Source organism: Chanodichthys erythropterus, chromosome 10 (genome assembly GCF_024489055.1).
Source record: "Chanodichthys erythropterus isolate Z2021 chromosome 10, ASM2448905v1, whole genome shotgun sequence".
NCBI lineage: Eukaryota > Metazoa > Chordata > Actinopteri > Cypriniformes > Xenocyprididae > Chanodichthys > Chanodichthys erythropterus.
In genome coordinates, this window is record NC_090230.1 from 33695416 (window position 1) to 33719446 (window position 24031).

Sequence of the window (24031 nt, forward strand, 5' to 3'; positions counted from 1 at the left end):
ACAGCCAGCTCTTTCAGCAATGACCCTCTGTGGCTTACCCTCATTGTAGAGGGTCTTGATGATTGTCTTCTGGCCAACTGTCAAGTCAGCAGACTTCCCCATGACTGCTGTTGGGATTACTGACCTAAACCCAGTATTTATACCCTGACAATGGTAATTTAATAGAACTTGAAATTAAATATTCTAATAATTTGAGATACTGATTTTTTTTATTTTGATGAGCAGCAAGCTGTAATCATCAAAATGAAAACAAAAAAGTCAGGAAATATTTTACTTTATGTCTAATAAATCTAGAATATATTTAAGTTTTACTTTTTGAATTAAATTGCAGGAAAAAATTCATGATATTCTAATTTATTGAGATGCACCTGTACATTTACTCAGTTCATAGTGCAGTATAAGTAATTGATTTCACTGCTTTCAAATTTACTCGTTATGTTTAAGTTTTATTTTACATTAAAAGTCTATTTGTGACAACCTTCATAAATATTTATAATATTTAGCAATATTCTCTGTCCTTGGCGTTAGCTCTGTCATTTATTTAAAATAATCACTTCAATAATACTTCAATAGATGTCTTTTCATAGTTATCTATGTATGATCATTTAATTGTAAAAATCAAAATGAACTAATATTAACACTATATGCAAATATTCAATGACAATGTTTTTTTATTGACTTTAATCTCTACAGGCTCTATGTTGTTGTTGTATTTACTGTATTTTTCCAATATAACAAGGATTTTAAATCACAATTACTACATAAAAAGTTACTTAATAAATTCAATCTTCGCTTTTTTTAAGTAAACATATTGCATTGAAGTATAGTTTGTGTATAACAAAACATTAATATTGCTAATTATTATTTGTAATGTATTAATATTGCACTAAACATTTTATTAAATATAAAATAAAATATTATTATGGATTTAATATTAGCATTTATTATATTAATGTTAAAAGTTATTGATAATATCAAAAATATCAATAATTGTTATGATTGTTTAAAGTGCCAAATGCCTACTGATATTAATATTGAATATAAATAGTAAATATTTAATGAAATACTGAATTAAAATCACATTTTCATTTAGTGTTTTATAAACGCATTGTCTTGCTGATAAAAGTAGCTATCAAATGACAAACCTATACATTAAAAAGAACCTTTACAAGATTTCGTTAATTATGACACGCAAAATGTGCAGATGAAAAAACACGCCAAAAGAACAAAAGACTTTGAATGAGGTTTTGTAGGAACCACTCGTTGTGTATTTGGCGCAGGCGCGCTCCCGGCCCAGCGTTCACTGTACGTGAGTGTGTACGCGCATTGTGTGTGTGAACTGCCGGCGAGCTTAAAAATATTATCGAGCGGCGGGAATGTCTGGCAGGTCAGTGCGCGCGGAGACCCGGAGCAGAGCCAAAGATGACATCAAACGCGTTATGGCCGCTATTGAGAAAGTGCGAAAATGGTAAGATCGCGGGAAAAGCCCTGTTTGTTCCACCGGAGAAAAAATGCGCTTGTGGGGGAGGAGAGAGAAAGAACAAACGAGAAGGACAGAGAGTGAAATTATATGGGTCATTTTTGAGCGCAATTTCCAAGTGAACTCGAGCGCACGCCAGGTGCTGTGCGCGCACCCGACACCATACACTAAAAATGAATGTTTAGAGGCGGATTTCAAAGGTTTCTGATGGAGATGAAGTGGGTTGAACCCAGAAGCCATTTCGTTGCAGTCACATGAAGCCATTTCTCTCTGCAGTTTGGCGCACTGTGATGTGTAACATCTGTGCGTTTTGGGGGATGAAAGACTAGATAAACTCACCTGTGCACGCGAGAGTCACAGTCACTGTAACACACAGTGAGTTGTAATGCAGCTCTTTACATCAAATAAAACTGAACACATGGAGCGCTGTGGGGGCTGGGACAGGGAAGTTAGCGACTGCATGCCTGATATTTCATTATCAACATTAAAGCAACATTTAAAAGATGTCTTTTATGTAAGATTGTTATTTTTATACATTTAGAATTAATGTTTGCCTGTTTTTATTTTCATTTCATATGAGAAAATATTTCAAACGGGTTTCAAAGTGCAAGAATTTGATGATATTGCATCTTGTGCAATAATGTAATCATGCATTTTGATTACGTATTTTATATATATATATAATACATATTTATATATATATTATATATGATATGGCTATCATCATATATTATAATATGGTATGCTATTTTAACAGTACTTCTGTATCAAAATGAAAATGTCATGTTTATTTAAGTGCATTCTACTTAAAGTCAATGCAAAATCAATAATGACCCATTCACTTTCTTGATACGCAATGAAAATATTTGCCTTTTTAAATCAGAATGTGTGTTAATCTTAATGATTTTCCTTTTCCGCTGATGTTACTTAGGCCGGGTTAACTATTGGATAATGTTTACCAGTAATCAAAAAGCTATTTAGCCATTAAAGTACCTGTTTCCGTGTTTCAGATCTTTATTTTTTAAATTCACAGGGAGAAAAAATGGGTGACGGTTGGAGACACTTCACTACGTATCTTCAAATGGGTCCCAGTGACTGAAACTAAGTCAGATGATGTAAGTGTGCGACTGACTATTGTGTATTGCTTCCTTTTATGAAGTTGTAGTTCATCGATATTCTTTCTGGCCTCTTTTCCGCTCTACAGAAGAACAAAAAGAAGAAAGGCAGAGAGGAGAAATATGGATCGGAGGTGACGACTCCAGAGAACAGTTCCTCTCCGGGAATGATGGACATGCACGGTCAGTCAGAGGAAGCGTTTCTTAAAGTGTTAGTTCACCCAAAAATGTAAATTCTGTCATTTATTACTCACCCTCATGCCGTTCTACACCCGTAAGACCTTCATTAAACTTCGGAAAACAAATTAAGATATTTTAGTTGAAATCCGATGGCTCAGTGAGGCCTGCACAGCCAGCAATGACATTTTCTCTCTTAAGATCCATTAATGTACTAAAAACATATTTAAATCGGTTCATGTGAGTACAGTGGCTCAATATTAATATTATAAAGCAACGAGAATATTTTTGCTGCGCCAAAATAACAACTTATTTAGTGATGACCGATTTCAAAACACTGCTTCATTAAGCTTCGGAGCGTTATGAATCAGTGTGTCGAATCATGATTCGGATCACGTGTCAAACCGGCAAACTGCTGAAATCACGTGACTTTGGCGCTCCGAACCGCTGATTCGATACGCTGATTCATTATGCTTCCTGAAGCAGTGTTTTGAAATCAGCCATCACTATACAAGTCGTTATTTTATTTTTTTGGTGCTCCAAAAATATTCTCGTCACTTTATAATATTAATATTGAACCACTGTACTCACATGAACTGATTTAAATATGTTTTTAATACATTAATGGATCTTGAGAGAGGGAATGTCATTGCTCCCTATGCAGGCCTCATGGAGCTATCGGATTTCAGCAAAAATATCTTAATTTGCATTCCGAAGATTAACAAAGGTCTTACGGATGTGGAACGGCATGAGGGTGAATAATAAATGACATTATTTTCATTTTTGGGTGAACTAACCCTTTAACCATGCCAATATTTTAAGGATGTGCGTAACATAATTTGACAGTATTGACCCTTAAATGGCAAGCTGTGTTTTGTCTTATAGATGAGAACAGTAATCAGAGCTCAATAGCCGATTCCTCTCCAGTGAAGATGGAGAACAGCTGTAGCACAAGCCCGACACCAGAGGCTACTGCTGCTGCTCACGCTGATGGAAACAAGTGCAAGACAGAACATACGGCATCCCCTGACAAAGGTGCGAAAACCACTGTGATCACACAAATAAATCTCATGCTTCACAAATCAGTGTATTAAGGCTTTTGGAGATGTCCTCTAAGGCTGTGTTCAGACACAATATTAAAGGAGCTTGACTTTGGTTATTTATTCGTATAGATCAAGGGTTCTTCTGGCCCACTTTTTTGCAGAATTTAGCTCCAAACCTAATCAAACACCTGAACAAACTAATGAAGGGCTGTGTCTGAAATCGCCACCTATACCCTTTAATAGTGCACTATTTGAGGGGACAGCCATTTGTAGTGGTGTCCCAAACTATAGTGGACGTTATCAAGTGCACTCATTCAATCCCATAATGCAGCGCAATAATGAGTGTACAACTGATGTAGACTCAACGACTGCATCTGAAAACTGAAGGAAGGTAGAAATGCATCAAGGCACATCCGAATGCAAAGTTCGCTTCACTTCCTGTCTCCTGAGATACCTGATCGATTTTTGAAGGCAGCACTTCACTGCCTTTGATATCCCACAGTCCTGTGCTTTCCATTCTGTGAGAGTTGAGCTAAAAAATAAACATAGCATCTGAAAGCTGCAGTTGGTGGTCAGTTTGTGTGTAAGGCCGTGTGTCCACCCAAGCGTTTTTCTAGCGGCTAGCATACTTCTCCACTTGTTTTCAATGGGAGCGTTGCGTTTTTTAAACGGCAGGAGCGTAATGAGGCGCTGAGCATTTTTTATCAGTCGCCTCGAGTCGAAGAATGTTCAACTTCGTGTAAAATGCTGCGCTCATCACTGTAACTTTTTAGCCAGTGGAGGAGGGGCAGTACAAATACAACACCGACCAACATTCTTGCTGTAAAACGACATCAACAAACATAAAACGGAACAAAATGGATGAGAAATTAATATTGCTGGTCTCCGAACATATAAGCATTCTGTCAACATTTTAAGGGGCCGTTCATACGACACTGTTTCCAACTAAAAACATAAAACTTTTAAAGTCTCCGTGAACCGGAAGGTGCAAACGACTTTTCTCCAGTGTTGTGACGTATTTCCAAGTGAAATGGAATATTGAATAGAGGGCAGGGTTTTAGTTTTGCGCTCCTCTTCTCTATCTCTGGCTCATAGCAGACTAACGGTTGGAGTGTTTTAAGCATTTTCAACCCAAGCCGTCAAACTGACTTAATCAGAGAAGGAACGCCATTCCAGACCGGAAGTAACTTTTCAGATTTTGATTAAAGATTAACACGACAAACAAATTTTTTCTCTGTGTATTAACTTGCATGGATTAATTGTTCACCACAAGACCAGTAATATGCGCTAACAAAGTAAATAGGGTCAATTTTGATTTCATTACGACTTTAATGCATTTTGGCCATTCATTTACACGACAACAGCATTTTGAGTGCCTAAAAAAATCCAAGCTTTTGAAAACAGGTTTCAAAGTGCAAGTTTTTGAAAACAGTCTCCAAAAACAACAAAAACGCGAATCATGCACATGCATATAACATATTCACTCTATGGTGTTTCATCGCCATCTAATGGCCTGGCAGCAGAATACAGCGTTTTTAGTCGTTTTTGCGGATCCGTGTGAATGGGGATCATTTTGACAATGGTGTTGTCTGTATGCAGAAAACTCAAAGGAAAAACTTCTCTGTTTTAAGCATATTGTTGTCGTGTATAATTAGTCTGAAACAAATTATCTGCGAAATCAGTTACATGTAAAAGTGCCGTGGATATTGAGCATCTAGCGTTTTCGTCTGGCTAAAAACACTTTGCTAAAGCTCAAAGTTCAATGCCAAGCGATATATTTTATTTAACAGAAGTCGCCTACATCGAACGGCCAGTTTGGACTACATCCCTCTACTTCCTTCTTTAATGACGTCACTAAAACAGTTTTTTGACTAACCTCCGCCCACAGGAATACACAAAAAAGGGGGCGTGGTCTTGTTGCGTTCCCATGAAGAAGAGCAAGAGTTGCGTTTGTAGAGTGTGTTTGTCGCCATGTCGTCGAAACGGTGTTATTTTCATCCCGCAGTCCAATCACCTTTGTTTGGCCTTCCCAGGGACGCTGTACTTAGAGATCAATGGTTACAATTTATGTTTAACTCGGTTCCCGAAAATTATAATTGTATCCTTACTGCAATAGTTAATGTTGGACTGCATAATGGCCACAAGAGGGGACTATGTTTATGTATATAAGGTACTCTTCTGAGTGAGTGCTAACGTTGTACATTTTCTGTCGCTGCTTGTGGAGATTAAAGAGTTCAGTCTCTCGGGAATTATTGTCTTTTGTGTTCACAACACCACAATAATCCACATGTAAAACTATGTGCAGCACACGTTATGGTAAGAGGCGTGACCTTTCCGGGCAAGGAGCGCTAAGCTGCTGTCGAATCACAACACAGGAACCGCTGGCACAATCAGAACTCGTTACGTATTTCTGAAGGAGGGACTTCATAGAACAAGGAAGTCATCAGCCCGTTTTTATGACAGTGGAAACAGCGGTATACAGATAAGTAAATTATGTGAAAAATACTGTGTTTTTTTACACGCGAAACATGAACACATGTTATATTGCACACTATAAACACAATCAAAGCTTCAAAAAAACACGGAAAACGGGACCTTTAAATGTATGTTTTTGACCATTGTTTTTCACTTTTTATGTCATTTCTAGTGATAAATTACTATTGTAGTAATTAAATATTCGCTTAGTTATCACCTCAATCAGCTCGCACTATTTTGCAGTAGATCATTAAACCGTTACGCTGTCCAAAATGAGGTGCCTTCATGCCCAAACGCTGCCTACAAAGTCATTGCCTGATAGGGCAACAAGACAACAAGCCAGCTGACTAAGTTTTCAGATGCAGCCAATGGCTAGAGAATACCCATAATGCACTGCGAGAGTCCTGCTGAATGAATCCCTGTGTCTCGCCAGAAGATGCCATCAGCAGGCTGAATCATCCATCCGTTTATTTTCCAAACCGCTGATCCAATGTGGGTACAGTGTAATATCATATACTGTAGGAATAAATTCAGTTTTATTTGGTTATTAAATTGTTTAATTAAGGTTTATACATGCTAGTTTCCATGACAGAGTTCAAGATAAATCTTTTCATTACTATAGGAGTTTCAAGTAATTATTAAACAGCAAGCACAAACTATGCAAAAGTGGCAACCCTTCCAGCGCACTCATGTGTCCCGAAATTCACTCACTCATTTTCATTCACTCCTTCAAGTGAACTATATTAGTGGACTATTGTTGGGAATAGTGAATGAGGGTATAGGGGGGATTTTGAACACAGCTAAGGTCTTCAGGATTACAAGAAAGTTGCAGGTAGGTGAGTTTAAACAAGTTTGGAGGTAAATTCTGCAGGAAAGTGGATTTTGAGGGCCAGAATTGAGAATCCTGCTGTAATGGTATTCGAAACGCTGTATCTGAGTGAAATACAGTTAAAATACAATAAATGTAATGAATCACGGTTGTGTTTTATTTTCACAGGGAATTGTAACTCCACCACTTCAGAGACCTCAACAAGCAAAAAAGATACTCAGTTATTAGAGGAGAAGGAGTCGCCATCAGACACCTCGACAAACACTCAGGTGAAAACAGCACTCACCTTCAAAATAATTGAGACTGGAAATGACTTGAGAAAATGACTAAATGTTCTGTTTGTTTGTGTGTTTTAGGAAAGTGAAGATGGTTCTCCACCCACAAAGAAAAGCAAAGTAGAATCATCTTCTCAGGACTTGGATGACTAAAGCTGACTAGTTTGCCCCCACATATTTTAAACACGTCACTGTCACAAACCAATGAGGAAAAGCGTCCCACTCAACAAACTATTCCTGATCTTCAAGTAGAGCTTCACCCTGTTCTTCATCTTCTCACCTGGAGTGGACGATTGCAGACGTCACTGTGCTGGTGAACTGAGGCCGAAAGACTGACCTGATCCTGTGAGACACCTCCAGCCTCGCTCCATCAAACTCATGCACGACATCCAGCGTTAGTTTAACAGTAACAAGAGTGAATGCACTGCATAGATTTGTCAAGATGAAAGATGGATTTGCTGCTGTCATCATCTTTGTTTTAAGTCATTTATTATTTAATTCAATGAGTCTGCTAGTTGTTTTTCTAACTACTTCGCAAAGGTTGTTGTATGGTTATAGTGCAGGTGCTTGGTTTGTTCATAGATTCTCTACTGGTTTGTGTGCCTTCTGGCTCCATGATGCGTGGTTTTTTACTTTTTTAAATTTTACGTGTATGTTTTTTTTTTTAAGCTTTTGAAAAGCATCACTGCTTTTTACCATCGGGGGAGGAAGAATATTTTATTAAATGTCAAAATGACTCAATATATACCTCATTTCCAAACCAGCTGAGCTGGAACATAATTCTTGATCGATGGATGATAAATCAACTTCACTGAACACAATCTGGCAGTATTTAAACGATGTCATTTTTCAACTAAATCCACACTGATTTCAATCTGATGTACAAAGAACTCATGATGATGAAATACTCTAGATACATTGGGACCATGTTTTCTTGAAATGATTTTGTCTTGTACAGTTGATTCATTTTGCTTTTATTTATTCCATCATTAGTGCTTGTTTTTAGCATATTCAATTTGTTTTAATAAAAAAAAAAAAAAACTTTTGTTGAGTCTGTTGAGTTTAAAGTCTGTTGATAGTATTTTATTTTCTGTAGTTTAATATTTGTATGCTTTTTGTTGGTAAAAAAATCAATTTAAGATTAACTGAAGATCGAAAATGTTGAGAACGTTTTATTCAATACGAGACCTATATTTATTTGATATTGCACGCCCCCTAACGACATTTTACCGCATTACTATGTTCAATCTTGTACACAGCATTAATTGTCACCGAAATATTTTTGATACAAACATAATTTAAAGCATTTGCCTTACACATAAAAGTAAGAGAGGATGATAAATATAAGATTTATTTGACCATAACTAATTTGTTGTACTGAATTCAAATTACGCGCCTGTTGAGGAACGGTCCAACCGTTGAAATCACAATTGGGAAATCTTTCGCCCTCTGGATTCCGCTCACGAAAGATAGCTTAACAAAGGTAAATGTGACCGCACTTTAGCTATAAAATGTTATAACATTACTAAGTTTCCATAACTTTTAAAATCTACTGATGTAATTTTGCCGTGAAGTGTCTTACTTCAGTGGGTCTACAAACAATGACTGGTAGGCTGCTGTTTTTATTAACTGTTTGACACACATTTCACGATTTCAGTTCATAAGCTTGCTATTTGATTCCGATCTTTTTTAATAAAGATTAATTTGGATTATCATCAGGTACAGCCATATGTTAATTTTTCTCAAGGGAAAAATCTAATGCTGTAAACATACAAGAAGCCATATTAGCTGGTAGACCTATATCAAAAAATTAACAACTCAAATGAATATAACGTTAACGCGTTTTTTATATAACGTTATAATATTTTTAATGATATGAGTAATATATTGCATATTTAGCCAATGGTTAATTTTTCTAGCTAACATGCTATGGTCATATGCTTTCCTGAGGTAAATGTAACATTGACTTGATTAATCAATACATTTCATAATTACATTTTGGTAAGTTGTACTGTATTTTTCAACATTCTAACCAGTAGCGGCTCCTGACCATAAATTTAGGTATGTATATATATATATATATATATATATATATATATATATATATATATATATATATTGATGTCAACTTTACCATCACTCCCATAGCCGCTGTATTAGAAACACCCTAACAGCCGCATAAACTATTTTTTTGTAATTTGATGCAAAGGTAATATTAAGTATAGAGTTATAAATGTACATGCATAAAAAAAAATTAAAATATAAAAAACGTTGCAAGATTTACAATGCTGATGACCATTAAAACGCGTCATCACAGTCTGTGAAAAGGGTCACATTTTCATGTTGTCTTCTATTTTATCACCTGTTTTTTTTTTTTTTTTTTTTTTTTTTTTTGCAAAACATATTTTGTAGTTCTAATAAGTTTGTATACTAAGTTAATGATATATGCTTACATTCTTAATTCTTATCATCCAAACAATCCGTGGCTTCAATGAAACCACAAGGATTAACAAGAACAATACTTCTAATCGTGTTGATCATACTACAATATTAAAAAAAAGAAGTAAGTAACAGTCAGCTCAGTGACTCCACCCACCTTTGAAGTATATTAATACCATGTTTAGCCAGTGAGAGCTCACTGATCGTCTTCATCATGACCATCATCATCTCTCTGCTCCTGTTGGCTTCTCTGCTGCCACACCTGACCTTCACTGGTGAGACTGATTATTTAACAGCATATTATGATGACTTTTACAAGTGTTTAATTGGTATGTGATGAATAAGTTGACTAACAGCACTATCTCTCTCTCAGCTCATGTGAATGTGGGTATAGTGAATGGAAAAGAAGTCACACCCCACTCCAGATCTTACATGGTTTCTCTTCAGGCATATGGGCACCATATCTGTGGTGGATTCCTCATTTCTGATCAGTTTGTCCTGACTGCCGCACATTGCTGGAACGGGTAAGAGATTGTTTAGCGTGAACTGCAATGTTGAGTTAAAATGATTTATAATGACTGAAGTGCAACTTGTATATCAGTTATGACATAAATGACCATTTCCAATATGCTCTTTCAACAGACTTAATATTCTGATGGTTGTTGTTGGTGCTCATGACTTAAAGGACAGCAAGAGTTCAGATCACATCAGAGTGAAGTCCTACATCCCTCATCCAAAATATGAAGAAAAAATTCCTTATCAACCTTATGATGACATCATGCTTTTGAAGGTAGCAATCTGTAATTTAGTCTTTCAAAATAATTTCCAGTCAGGAAACAGTAGCACAAACCACTATGTTTGAATTTTTCTTATTTTAAAAATCTCCAGGATGTCTTGAGCATCCAATCATATGACTTAAGAATCAAACCTTAACATGTATGGCATTTCAAGAAATATAATAACAAATAAGAAATGTATGTGCGTTAATGTGTGTGTGTGTGTGTGTGTGTGTGTGTGTGTCTCTTCAACTTCTGGTTACGTGTGAGAGTGTCAGTGTGTCCAAGGACTACTACTTCTTGCTATGTCTAGGTAGGTGCATGATGTGCACAATGGAAAAATACCAAGACACAGAGAAAGTCAAAAAAGTGAAGCCCAAGAAATAAGAAATTATTTAACAATTGCCAAGTGCCTCTTTAAGTCTGTTTTCTACATTATTGATTAATTGCTCTGTTTAGCAACAACAACAAAAAATGGGCAAAAAAGACAGAAAACATGAAAAATTATACACAGCAAAAAATAAAGAGGCAAATAAAAAAAAAAAAAAATAAAAACTCTACTTTGCCTTTTCAGCTTCTGTAATAACCTCAAAAACAACAGTATAATCAACAAATTTCAGTGATATAAAAGATTGTTTATTAAAAATTGTTGTATTTTTTAATTATAGCTAGAGAAAAAAGTCCAATTAAACAAAAAGGTTGGAGTGTTGCCATTACCAAATGAAGGAGAAGACATCAAACCAGAGGCTGCCTGTAGTGTTGCCGGCTGGGGAAGACTGATGATTGATGGCTCAGTGAGCAATCTTCTGATGGAGGCAAAAGTGTCCGTAATGAATAACAATGAATGTAGAAATAGATGGGGACCATCATACTCAGTCTCACAGATGATCTGTGTATATGGACGTGGTGGATCCTGCCAAGTACGTTCAAAAGATGATTCACAGACTTTATGGTAATGTATGAACTGGTTTCATTACTGATGTGTTGATCTGTGTTTCTTAACAGGGGGATTCAGGAGGTCCTTTGGTTTGTGGAAATACTGCTGTTGGTATCACATCTTTCAGTGCCCTACGCTGTAATTCATCTGACCATCCTAATGGGTATACTAAGATTTCAGCATATATTCAGTGGATCGATATAGTTACTAGAAATGTATAGTGACTTCATGGAAACTAAAAAAGGAAGAAATGTTATTCTTGAATTCTTCCATAAACCTTCTTTCAATAAAAGTATCACATGGCAAGCATCAGTTATAGTCAAAGTGTTCTCATTGTCACAACCATATATAATTTAGACACCAAGATCTAAACACAGGTTGGTCAACTGATTTCTCACAACTAACAGAATTTACAACATGGGGCAGATTAAGTATAATATATATATATACAGTGGCAAGAAAAAGTATGTGAACCTGCACATCGAGGAGGAATTTTAGCCCATTCTTCCTGTAAGAACTGCTTTAGCTCTGTCATATTCTTTGGACGTCTCATGTGTATGGCCCTCATCAAGTCAATCCATAGCTTCTCTATTGGGTTGAGGTCTGGGCTATGACTTAGCCACTCCAAAAGGTGGATTTTGTTTTTCTGAAGCCATTCTGTTGTGGACTTGCTCCAGTGTTTTGGGTCATTGTCCTGTTGCATCAACCACCTTCTACACAGTTTCAGCTGACATACAGATATTCTCACATTATCCTGAAGAATTGTCTGATATACTTGGGAATTCATCTTCCCCTCAATGATTGAAAGCTGGCCAGGCCCTGATGCAGCAAAGCAGGCCCAAATCATGATGTTTCCTCCACCATACTTTACAGTTGGGATGATGTTTTCATGATGATATGCCGTGCCCTTTTCACACCAGATGTAGCACTGTGTGTTTTTTCCAAATAGTTCAGTCTTAGTTTCATCAGCCCACAAAACATTTTGCCACTACCGCTGTGGAGTGTCAGTGTGCTATTTTGCAAACTTCAGGCTTGCAGCAATGTTCTTTTTAGTAAGCAGTGGCTTCCTTTGTGGTGTCCTGCCATAGATACCCTGCTTGTTCAGTGTTTTACGTGCTATAGACTCATGAACAGAGATTAGCAAGTTCCAATGATGCCTTCAATTCTTTGGCTGTCATTCGGGGTTGTTTCTTTACCTCATTGATGAGTCTTTGTTGTGCTCTTGGTGTCATTTTGACTGGGAGCCCACTTCTTAGTAGAGTAGCAACAGTCCCAAAGGGTCTCCATTTGTAGATTGTTTGCCTAACTGTAGACTGGTGAATTTCTAAAGTCTTTGAAATAACTTTATAACCCTTTCCAGCTTTATGTAAAGCAAAAATTCTTGATCGTAGCTCCTTTGAAAGCTCTTTTTGGTGAGGCATGGCTCAAATGTATACAGGTGCTGGTCATATAATCAGAATATTATGAAAAAGTTCATTTTTTAATTGTAAATTATTTTTAAAAATGAAACTTTCATTTATTCTAGATTCCCTACATGTAAAGTAAAAGATTTCAAAAGTTTATTATTTTTTTTAATTATTATTATTATTTTTTTAAATTTGTTGATTAGAGCGTACAGCTAATGAAAGTCCAAAATCCAGTATCTCAAAATATTCGAATATTTACATATGAGTTTCATTAAATGACCATCCCTACAGTATAAATTCCGGGTATCTCTTGTTCTTTGAAACCACACTAATGGGGAAGACTGCTGACTTGGCAATGGTCCAGGAGACAATCATTGACACCCTCCACAAAGAGAGTACGTCACAGAAGGTCATTACTGAATGGGGTGGCTGTTTACAGAGTGATGTATCAAAGCATATTAAATGCAAAGTTGACTAGAAGGAAGAAATTGGGTAGGCAAAGGTGCACAAGCAACAGGGATGACTGCAAGCTTGAGAATACTGTCAAGTAAAGCCGATTCAATTCGTTTCACAATGAGTCAAATGAAGCCGGAGTCAGCACATCAAGAGTCACCACACTCAGACATCTTCAGGAAAAGGACTACCAAGCTTCTGAAACAGAAACAACGTCAGAAGCATCTTACCTGGGCTAAGGAGAAAAAGAACTGGACAGTGAACAGTGGTCGAAAGTCCTCTTTTCAGATAAAAGTAAAATTTTTTACTTTATGTTGAAATCATGGTCCCAGAGTCTGAAGGAAGACTGGAGAGGCACAGAATCCAAGCTGCTTGAAGTCTAGTGTGAAGTTTCTGAAGTCAGTAATGATTTGGGGGGCCATGACATCTGCTGGTGTTGGTCCATTGTGTTTTATCAATTGCAAAGTTAATGCAGCCATCTTCCAGGAGATTTTGGAGCACTTTATGCTTCCATCTGCTGACAAGCTTTATGGAGATGTTGATTTCCTTTTCCAGCAGGACTTTAGCACCTGCCCACAGTGCAAAAACCACTTCCAAGTGGTTTGCTGACCATGATATTACTGTGCTTTATTGGCCAGCCAACATGCCTGACCCCTGAATCTATGGGATATTTTCAAGAGAAAGATGAGAAACAGTTGATTCAACAATATACAGATGATCTGAAGGCTCAATAGTGCCTCAGCAGTGCCACAGGCTGATCACTTCTATGCCACACTTCACTAATGCTGTGACTTGTGCTAGGAGCAAGTCATTTGCTGTAATATGTCCTGCCGACCAAGTGTTGAGTGTACAAATGAACATACTTTAAAGAACTTGAACTTTTCTGTTTTGAAAATCCATTTTTTGATTGATCTTAGTCTTCAGACTTTATCACCTATGGGTATGAATGATGAAGCATTGTTTAATGTGATGTTATGAAATATGATCATTAGATATATGATATCATTAATAATACTCCTTTATATTTATTATATATATATATATATTCTATTTTATTATATAATTGTTGAGTTAATAATGTGATGTGGTGTTAATGATTATTTAATCACTGATCTTGATTGGATATTGATGATTCTTTGTGATTCATGATGTTTTAAATACAATGGAGTTTGAATACAATGTTTATGTCTGATGAAGATCTTACGATCGAAACGTTGCTAATAAAGTGTCTTTTTTATTGTTTTGCAAGTTGATAGTGTGCAGGATTTAATTTTTTGTTTTTTCATAATTTGACTATACCAGTCTTCTTTCCTACGCACCTATCTATCACCTACAGGTGTGCGACGCTAATTATTCATTGATTGATTGATCTTAGGAAATATTCTAATATTTTGAGATACTGGATTTTGGACTTTCATGAGCTGTACACTCTAATCATCAAAATTAAAAAAAAAAAAAAAAAACTTTTGAAATGTTTTACTTTACATGTAGGGAATCTAGAATATATGAAAGTTTCATTTTTAAAAATAATTTACAATAAAAAAATTAACTTTTTCACGATATTCTAATTATATGACCAGCACCTGTATGTGTGTGTGTATAATATATATATGTATATATATATATATATATATATATATATATATATATATATACACCCTGAAAATTGATAAAAGAACACATATTATACAGACATTTGATATTTAATATTATCAGATGATTAGTGAATTACATTTGATAGATTTCCCTTCAATAAAATTTACAATGAGTTTAAAAAAGATCCATCTGTGGCCTGAGTTTTTGTTGCATTTACACTGTTCTGACCAGCAGGTGTCACCAGCGTGTTGGGTTTGGAACGCTTAGTTCGAAACTGAATCTTTTTGCGCACTGATTCGAAGTTTTAAAAAAGCGTAATTTATCCCACCACTAATCTTAATTAAGCACTAAGCTTTCTTTCTGAAACTGGCCGTTTGATGTAGGCGACTTCTGTTAAATAAAATATCCCGCTTGGCATTGAACTTTGAGCTTTAAAATTTTACAGATTTTATTTATACTCTAACAACAACATTACACACTAACTAAAGTTTGAAACATGGGATCACGAAGAACAGGACCTTTAAGTTCCTCAATTCTTCAGTATAACTTTCAATAAAGTATCACATGGCAAGCATTAATCATTCAAAGTGTCTTCATTGTCAAAACCATACAATAATACATGGGGGGCACACAAGTAATTTCCATTTTGGCCAAGTGAATTATTTTGGCCATTTTTGTTACACCATCAATTTTGATTCATGCAAGTATGGCTCATATCTATCTGAATGTTGAAAGACTGAAAACTTCAAAACTGTCGGTCAAGATTAGGAATAAAATTAGACACATGGTAAATTCAGCTTCTTTAGCTCAAATTCAAAGTCTACAAAATAAGTGTTATGCTCTGGGCAGTTACTTTGACACGTACCACTACCTAAAGATAGTTGCAGACCAAAAACACACTCCTTCATGGCAATAGTGTTCCCTGATGGCCGTGGCCTCTTTCAGCAGCATAATGCACCATGTCATACTGCAAAAAAAGTTCAAGAATAGTTTGAGGAAACTAAAAAGATGAATGTGTTGCCATGGCCTCCAAATTACCAAGATTTTGATCCAACTGAAAATGTATGAAATGTGCGGGACCAAAAAAAAAAAAAAAAAAAAATCCATGTAGGCCCCAGCTGGTAACTTGGAGTTAAAGTATCTGCTGCTGAAGTCAGGATACATGATATTAGGCAGGTTGTCTTAATGTAGCCTATGTGCTGTGGTTCATGAAAGCCAGTAGACCATTTTCATATTTCTGGGTTTCTCAAAAATGGAAGTTGTCATAGAAAAATAGAGAGAGACTGATAACAAAAGTCAGAAGAGAGAAAGATGTCAACTATGCCATCACTCCCATAGACGGTTTATTAGAAACACCCTCACAGCAGCATAAACAATTTTTTATTCTATTTTACCACTTTTTTTTTTTTTTTTTTTTTTTTTTAGGTGCAAAGCATATTTTGTATTTCAAATAAGTTTGTATACTAACATATAAGTTAATGATATATGCTTACATTCTTAATTCTTATCATCCAAACCATCTGTGGCTTCAATGAAACCACAAGGATTAACAAGAACAATACTTCTAATCGTGTTGATCATACTACAATATTAAAAAAAGAAGCAAGTAACAGTCAGCTCAGTGACTCCACCCACCTTTGAAGTATATTAATACCATGTTTAGCCAGTGAGAGCTCACTGATCGTCTTCATCATGACCATCATCATCTCTCTGCTCCTGTTGGCCTCTCTGCTGCCACACCTGACCTTCACTGGTGAGACTGATTATTTAACAGCATATTACGATGATTTTTACAAGTGTTTAATTGGTATGTGCTGAATAAGTTGACTAACAGCACTATCTCTCTCTCAGCTCATGTGAATGTAGGTATAGTGAACGGCACAAAAGCCAAACGCCACTCCAGACCTTACATGGTTTCTCTTCAGGCATATGGGCACCATATCTGTGGTGGATTCCTCATTTCTGATCAGTTTGTCCTGACTGCCGCACATTGCTGGGATGGGTAAGAGATTGTTTAGTGTGAACTGCAATGTTGAGTTAAAATGATTTATAATGACTGAAGTGCAACTTGTATATCAGTTATGACATAAATGACCATTTCCAATATGCTCTTTCAACAGATATAATATTCTGATGGTTGTTGTTGGTGCTCATGACTTAAAGGACAGCAAGAGTTCAGATCACATCAGAGTGAAGTCCTACATCCCTCATCCAAAATATAATTCCAATCCTAATCGAAATGATGCTGACATCATGCTTTTGAAGGTAACAACCTGTAATATATTTAGTTTTTCAAAATAATATCAGTCAGGAAACAGTAGCACAAACCACTATGTTTGAATTTTTTTTTTTGAATTCTTGCTTTAAAAATTACTGAAGGGATTTAAATAATTTCTCTGTAAATGGCCAAGTGCCTCTTTGAGTCTGTTTTCTACATTATTGATTTATTGCTCTGTTTAGCAACAAAAAATATTTTAAATTATTATAAAATAAAGTGGCAAATAAAAAAATGAAATAAACCTCCACTTTGCCTTTTCAGCTTCTGTAATAACCTCAAAAACAACTGTATAACCTAACAAATGTCAGTCATATAAAAGATTGTTTATTAAAAATTGTTGTTTTTTTAATTACAGCTAGAGAAAAAAGTCAATCTAAACAAAAAGGTTGGAGTGATACCATTACCAAAGAAAGGAGAAGTCACACCAGACACTGCCTGTAGTGTTGCCGGCTGGGGAATGCTGACTGATGGATCAGCGAGTAATCTTCTGATGGAGGCAAAAGTGTTTGTAATGAATAACACAGAATGTAGAAATAGATGGGGAGCGTTGTACTCAGTCTCACAGATGATCTGTGTATATGGACGTGGTGGAACCTGCTTTGTACGTTCAAAAGATGATTCACAGACTTTATGGTAATGTATGAACTGGTTTCACTACTGATGTGTTGATCTGTGTTTCTTAACAGGGGGATTCAGGAGGTCCTTTGGTTTGTGGAAACACTGCTGTTGGTATCACATCTTTCGGTGCCCAGCACTGTAATTCATCTGACCTTCCTAATGTGTATGCTAAGATTTCAGCATATATTCAATGGATCCGTACAGTAATTGGAAATGTATAGTGACTTCATGGAAACTAAAGAAGGGAGAAATGTTATTCTTGAATTCTTCCATGAATGTTCTTTCAATAAAAGTATCACATGGCAAGCATCAATTTTAGTCAAAGTGTTCTCATTGTCAGAACCATATATAATTTAGACAACACCCTCACTTTCCAGTCATGCCTGTAGACTCATATCTCTTTGAATGGGGAAAACTAAAATACCCATATATATTATATATATAATACACACGAATCAGAACCTTTTTATTTGTCTGTCCATTTATAGATAACCAGGAACATATACACATCATCAGTATGAGGGCACACCCATTACAAATGTTAACACCCCCACTTGCTCTCATACTGTGCAGTACTGTATACAATAACATGTTTAAGTTTCAAGTTTATTATATTTATAAAGCACATTTAAAACAACCTTGGTTGACCTAAGTGCTGTACAAAGTTACCTATGTCCATTAGCAAAAATTAAAAATAGACATTCACAAGACGTTAAACGCAGATACACTGTGGGTTCTGTTTTGATAGATAAAGGCAATTTGTTCCCCAACTTTGGGCCAGCGACTACCAAGGCTCTGCCCCCCCTGCATGGCAGTCTAGATCTGGGTACCCGTAATAGATGATTGGTCTGTGATCTGAGTGATCTTACTGAATTATGCTCAGTAAACAACTCTGACAGGTATTGAGGAGCAAGATTGCTTTGTAGATAAACAATAAAATTTTAATTTCAATTCATATAAAGACCATGATACGATATTTATTGCAATATTTAAAAAAAAAAAAAAAAAAAAAAAGGAAAGACTTTAAAAGGAAGACTTTGTCAGTTTGAAACAGAAACCAGTGTAGTGTCTTCAGTTTTTATAACAAGGAAAACATATTAAACAACCAAAATAGCAGTAAGGGGGGAAAAAACCCTCAAATTTGGAATACAACTTATTTAGATTTATGGCTTTCTAGCATTTTTAGAGTTCAACATGCTTCATAAAATATATATTTTAAAATAAAATGTTCATAAATAATTTTAATAATCTTAAACCACTATAACTTTTCACCTAGTTTCACAGACAAGGCATAAGATAGTCCCAGACTAAAATGCATGTTTGAGCTGTTTTACCTGAAAGCAATGTGTACTGACAGATCTTAAAATCTGTAAATCTGTCAGTGCCATTTAGGGCTGGGTATTGCCACATTTTTTACAATTCGATTCGATTACTATTCACATGCTTTCGTTTCGATTTCGATTCGATTCAATATCGATTTTTTGGATGTAGTATTTCAGTTACAGTACATGGCAAATTTTCTAGAGGAAAAAAATTCTCTCAACTAATGCTGTAAACTACACATGGGAGTCAGCTGGTACTACTATAATAATATTGAAGGTTAAATTAACTTATTTATATACAAACACTTAAATTACACTCAATGATGTTTTTATTATAAATAAAGTTTAGAATTACATAATCATATTTCTACTTCAATTCGTTTTTTTAAAATAATCGTTTAATTCAAACATGCATTAAATATTGAAGAACATTAAAAAATATAATGAATATGTAACCGTGCATAGCTATATTTATCAGAATGCTTTCTAGAGTTCATTTTTCTAGCTGACTAATGAGTTTATGGTCACTGAATATGTTTTTCTGAGGTAATGTGACGTTACGTGACATTGTTTACTACAAGCTGTTTTATTGACGTCTTTCTGAGGTTGAAGCACTGATTGAGCGATTACACGAGACATCATACGGATTCCGGTAAGTTGTACTGTATATTTTAACATACCTTCAGATGTTCATTCATGTTTATTTCACGCTGTAACTGGTGTTACAGCGGAGGAGAGGATGTTCACATGCGCTCATGCTGCCACTTCTCTTTAGCGCCTCAGTTAAAGAGATCTGTCACATCACATTAAACACCGCCAAAACGGTATTTATTTTTTGAATTTCATAATAAGATGGACGTCATTTGAAATCTGAGACTTTGCTTTATATCAAAAGTAACAAAGTACAAAGATTATTGCAATTTATTGGATGGGAGGCGCTACATGTTCTGTTCATTCATCAACTGAAACTGACTAGACTAATCGATTCTTTGGAGTCAATATCATTTCGTAAAAATGAGAATCGATTAAAATCGAGAAATCAATATTTTTTTACCCAGCCCTAGTGTCATTGTTTTGTTTCAAGATGCACACCAGTTTATAGGGTACATTTATAAAAGATACTTAAATGTCCTAATTGAACTAAGGCCTAATCCTGGCTTAGTCTAAGCCCTGTCTGTGAAACCAGGCCTTTATGTTTCACTTTTTAAACTTTTTTTATTTCAACAAAAATCTGCCAATGCTCTTCTTTCAAATAAGACCAAACTTAAGTCTGTGCAAATTTTTATGACAGTTCCCTTTTGAGGGAACTCACGCTGCGTCCGGCAGGAACACATAGGGAACACCCTCACCATGAAAGCGTCTGATGCATGTATGTCAACTAGTCCAGTGGCGAGAGTGAACATCACGGGCAGGTGATGCCACGACCAGGAAAGGATAAATACACATCCAGTAAGACTTTAGCTTTTGTGCCTCAGCAAAGCACTCTATGTGAAACTGTCCTTGTCTATTTATTGTTGTCTGTCCCAATTTAGCACAGCTCAATATTTACAATATTATGGCAACACAAACATTTAAGCAGTGTGCTCCTCCCTGCCCTCGTTTTCTAACAGGTGGGGATACACACGAGTTATGTGGAGTGGAGCATGCTCTGTCAGCCTTCGCTCCGCCCCCGCCTGACACTTAAAAAAAAAGTGATCACACTAGCATTCCCCATGGTTCTGGACCTGCTGCTGCTGAGGCAGCATGGAGAAAGAAATCATGGGGATCGCAAATGGATCTGTCGGAAGGGGTTTGAGATGGGCGCGAGCGCACTTTCTCTGCCTTCACCCGGCGGATCCATGGCTCAATCTCTGGCGGAAGCCCACGTCGCTGCTTCTTCTGCCCAGGGAGAGAGCCTGTCGTTTCAACACTCCAGTACTGAGGAATTGGATGTGTTGAGTGTCGGAATGGGGGAAGATGATTCGCCATCTCTTTCCCCAGCATATGAGGAGCTGGTGGAGGTGATGACTCGCGCTGTGTCAAAGTTAAACATCGATTGGCCAGCCAAGAAAACTGTCAGTTGTCCAAAAAGCAAACTAGACAAGCACTTTTTAACACCAAGCACAACACCTTCACCATGCGGCCTTAAGGCCCTGGTGCTTCCCACAAAACCATTAAAAACTACATCTGGGTTAGTGGGAAAAGAGTATACAGCAGCAGGTCAGGCTGGTGCATGTCTGCACACTATGTCATTACTGCAGGCTTATCAAGACGATCTGCTGAGGGATCTGGATGGCGAGGAGGCGATTGGCCCTGACGCAGTTCGAGAACTGTGTCGAGCCACAGATTTATCTTTTAGGGCCACCAAGGAGACCGCCAGAGCAATAGGGCAGTCTATGGCAGTCTATGGCAATGGAGAGACATCTGTGGCTCAATTTATCAGATATAAACGATAAAGACTCTCTCAACTACTCTCAACCAAAGCCTTCGAAGCCGAAGACTGATCTGAGGGTCATTCTTCAGGCTAAGAAGGCTTCAGCTTGCGGAGAACACCTCATGATACGGTGCCCGTTCCATCTCGTTGCCCTCAGGGGACCGTTCTGCCAGCGGTATCCAGCGATTCAGCGCTCATAAGACACTGTGTCACTAGACACGGCATCACACTTGCAGCCTCTGAGGAGGTTAAAAATGCAGTCAAATCAGTTGGTTCCTGCCAGTATGTCTCAGGTCACAGAGATGGCTGCTCTCAATACACCAGAGGCCAGCCTCAAGAGGCTGGTTCCCTTAGTAGATTATCTGGCAGAGTGGAAACGTCTACCAAATGTGTCGCTATGGGTCCTGCATGTTATAGAAAAAGGGAACAAAATCCAGTTTGCGGTTTCTCCACCTCTATACAACGGGGTGTGACTAACTTTAGTGCATCTCGGGCAGTTATGGAACAAGAAGTAAAGACCCTGTTAGCAAAGGAGGCTATAGAGTCCCTGTAACCAACAGACAGTCAGGTTTATACAGCCGATACTTCATAGTTCCGAAAAAGGATGTAGGGTTGCGTCCCATATTAGATCTATGTCATCTACATCATTTGGTCAGAAAACTGAAGTTCAAGATGTTGACATGTTGAGTCAAATCGTGACTCAAATCAGGTCCAAGGACTGGCTTGTCACAATAGACCTAAAAGACGCATACTTCTGTTCCTGATGTTCGCTTTTGGGGGCGAAGCTTACCAATTTCATTCTGTTTGGCCTAGGTCTTTCACCCTGCACATTCACGAAGTGCGTAGATGCAGTACTGGCCCCGCTCAGGCTGCAGGGCATACGCGTTCTGAATTACATCGACGACAGATGGCAGTTCGGCATCGAGATGTCGTTCTCGCACACATACGGAAACTGGGGTTGAGGCTGAACGCCAAGAAGAATGTGCTTTCTCCAGTACAGAGGACCACTTTTCTTGGGGTGGTATGGGATTCAGTGACGAGGCGGGCCATTCTCTCGCCCACTCGTAGCACGTAGTTATTAGTTATTATAGTTACTCGTAGTTATTCTATCAGTTGTGAAAGAAGTGAGACTAGGCCAGTCACTCACTGTAAAACAGTTTCAGAGACTATTGGGTCTGATGGCAGCAGCTTCCAACGTGATACCTTTTGGCCTGCTGTACATGAGACCCTTACAGTGGTGGCTCAGGACCAAAGGGTTTTCCCCAAGGGGGAACCCACTTCGTATGATCAAGATCATGCCGCGGTGTCTCCGCGCCTTGGTTATATGGAAGAAAAATTGATTCCTGACCCAAGTCCTTTGTTGGGAGCTCAATGTCGTTGAGTCATAATCACGACGGACGCTTCTCTCACATGCTGGGGAGCAGTAATGGAAGGCCGCTCAGCTCTTTGGAGGAGTCACCATCTCTCGTGGCACATAAATTGCCTGGAGGTGATGGCGGTCTTCAATGCATTGAAGTATTTCCTTCTAGACCTGAGGGGCCATCATGTGCTTGTCCGCACAGACAACACATCAGTGGTCTCTTACATAAATCAACAGGGGGGCCTGCGTTTGCATCCACTATGCAAACTGGCGCACCAGATCCTCTTGTGGTCCCTGGGGAAGATTCCCGGGGACCCAGAATATAGGAGCAGATATCCTGTCAAGACAGGGACTGAGGCCAGGGGAATGGAGACTTAACCCTGTGGCGGTGAAGCTCATATGAGAGAGATTTATGGCCAAGCGGAAGTGGATCTGTTTGCATCTCAGGATACGACGCACTGTCCACTTTGATTCTCCCTCACACATCAAGCACGTCTGGGATTGGATGCCATGGTACAGATGTGGCAGAGGCTACATCTGTACGCATTTCCTCCAGAGTTTCCTCCAGTTCTGGAGAAAAATTGCAGGGAGGGTATAAATCTACTGCTAGCAGCGCCTTTCTGGCCGACTCGGATATGGTTCTAGGACCTTGTATCTCTCCTCGATGGCTCACCTTGGAAGATTCCGATCAGGAGAGACCTTCTATCTCAGGCGGAGGGCATGATATTTCACCCCCACCCAGAAATATGCAATCTGTGGGTTTGGCAACTGAGGTTGTAGAGACCATCTTTCACTCCAGAACTCCTTCCACAAGGAAAATATATGCCCTGAAGTGGAAACTTTTCACTTCTTGGTGTCAAGAGCAACAGTTAGATCCAGTCAACTGCCCTATTGGTTCAGTACTAGAGTTCTTAAAAGATAGAATAAAAATAAATTATTTATACTGTAAGTATTTTAGAACTAAGGAGTACTTTTATACTGTTATGATAGACAACAATCTTATGTTTGGGAGCAATTTAGAGAGAACATACACTGGGCA

General features: G+C 37.5%; 3 protein-coding genes across 5 annotated transcripts; all 3 read left to right on the forward strand.

Annotated features, from left to right (window-relative positions):
* The first annotated feature begins 1340 nt into the window (after positions 1 to 1340).
* Positions 1341 to 8369, forward strand: LOC137029401 (B-cell CLL/lymphoma 7 protein family member A-like). Its single transcript, XM_067399000.1, has 6 exons — positions 1341 to 1468; positions 2514 to 2595; positions 2685 to 2778; positions 3658 to 3807; positions 7288 to 7388; positions 7476 to 8369. The coding sequence occupies exons 1-6, from the start codon at positions 1377 to 1379 to the stop codon at positions 7545 to 7547; spliced, it is 591 nt and encodes a 196-aa protein (XP_067255101.1). The 5' UTR covers positions 1341 to 1376; the 3' UTR covers positions 7548 to 8369.
* Positions 8370 to 8812: 443 nt separating this feature from the next.
* Positions 8813 to 12015, forward strand: LOC137028526 (granzyme B(G,H)-like). Of its 3 annotated transcripts, none has more exons than XM_067397415.1 (6): positions 8813 to 8877; positions 10019 to 10108; positions 10207 to 10357; positions 10476 to 10623; positions 11278 to 11529; positions 11615 to 12014. In XM_067397415.1, the coding sequence occupies exons 2-6, from the start codon at positions 10048 to 10050 to the stop codon at positions 11765 to 11767; spliced, it is 765 nt and encodes a 254-aa protein (XP_067253516.1). In that variant the 5' UTR covers positions 8813 to 8877; positions 10019 to 10047; the 3' UTR covers positions 11768 to 12014. The 3 variants fall into 3 exon arrangements, with proteins under 3 accessions (XP_067253516.1, XP_067253514.1, XP_067253515.1); XM_067397413.1 differs by having other exon boundaries at positions 8858 to 9002; positions 11615 to 12015; XM_067397414.1 differs by having other exon boundaries at positions 8858 to 9002; positions 9899 to 10108.
* Positions 12016 to 16693: 4678 nt separating this feature from the next.
* LOC137028528 (complement factor D-like) lies at positions 16694 to 18186 on the forward strand. Its single transcript, XM_067397416.1, has 5 exons — positions 16694 to 16754; positions 16853 to 17003; positions 17122 to 17266; positions 17635 to 17880; positions 17966 to 18186. The coding sequence occupies exons 1-5, from the start codon at positions 16694 to 16696 to the stop codon at positions 18116 to 18118; spliced, it is 756 nt and encodes a 251-aa protein (XP_067253517.1). The 3' UTR covers positions 18119 to 18186.
* Positions 18187 to 24031: the final 5845 nt, after the last annotated feature.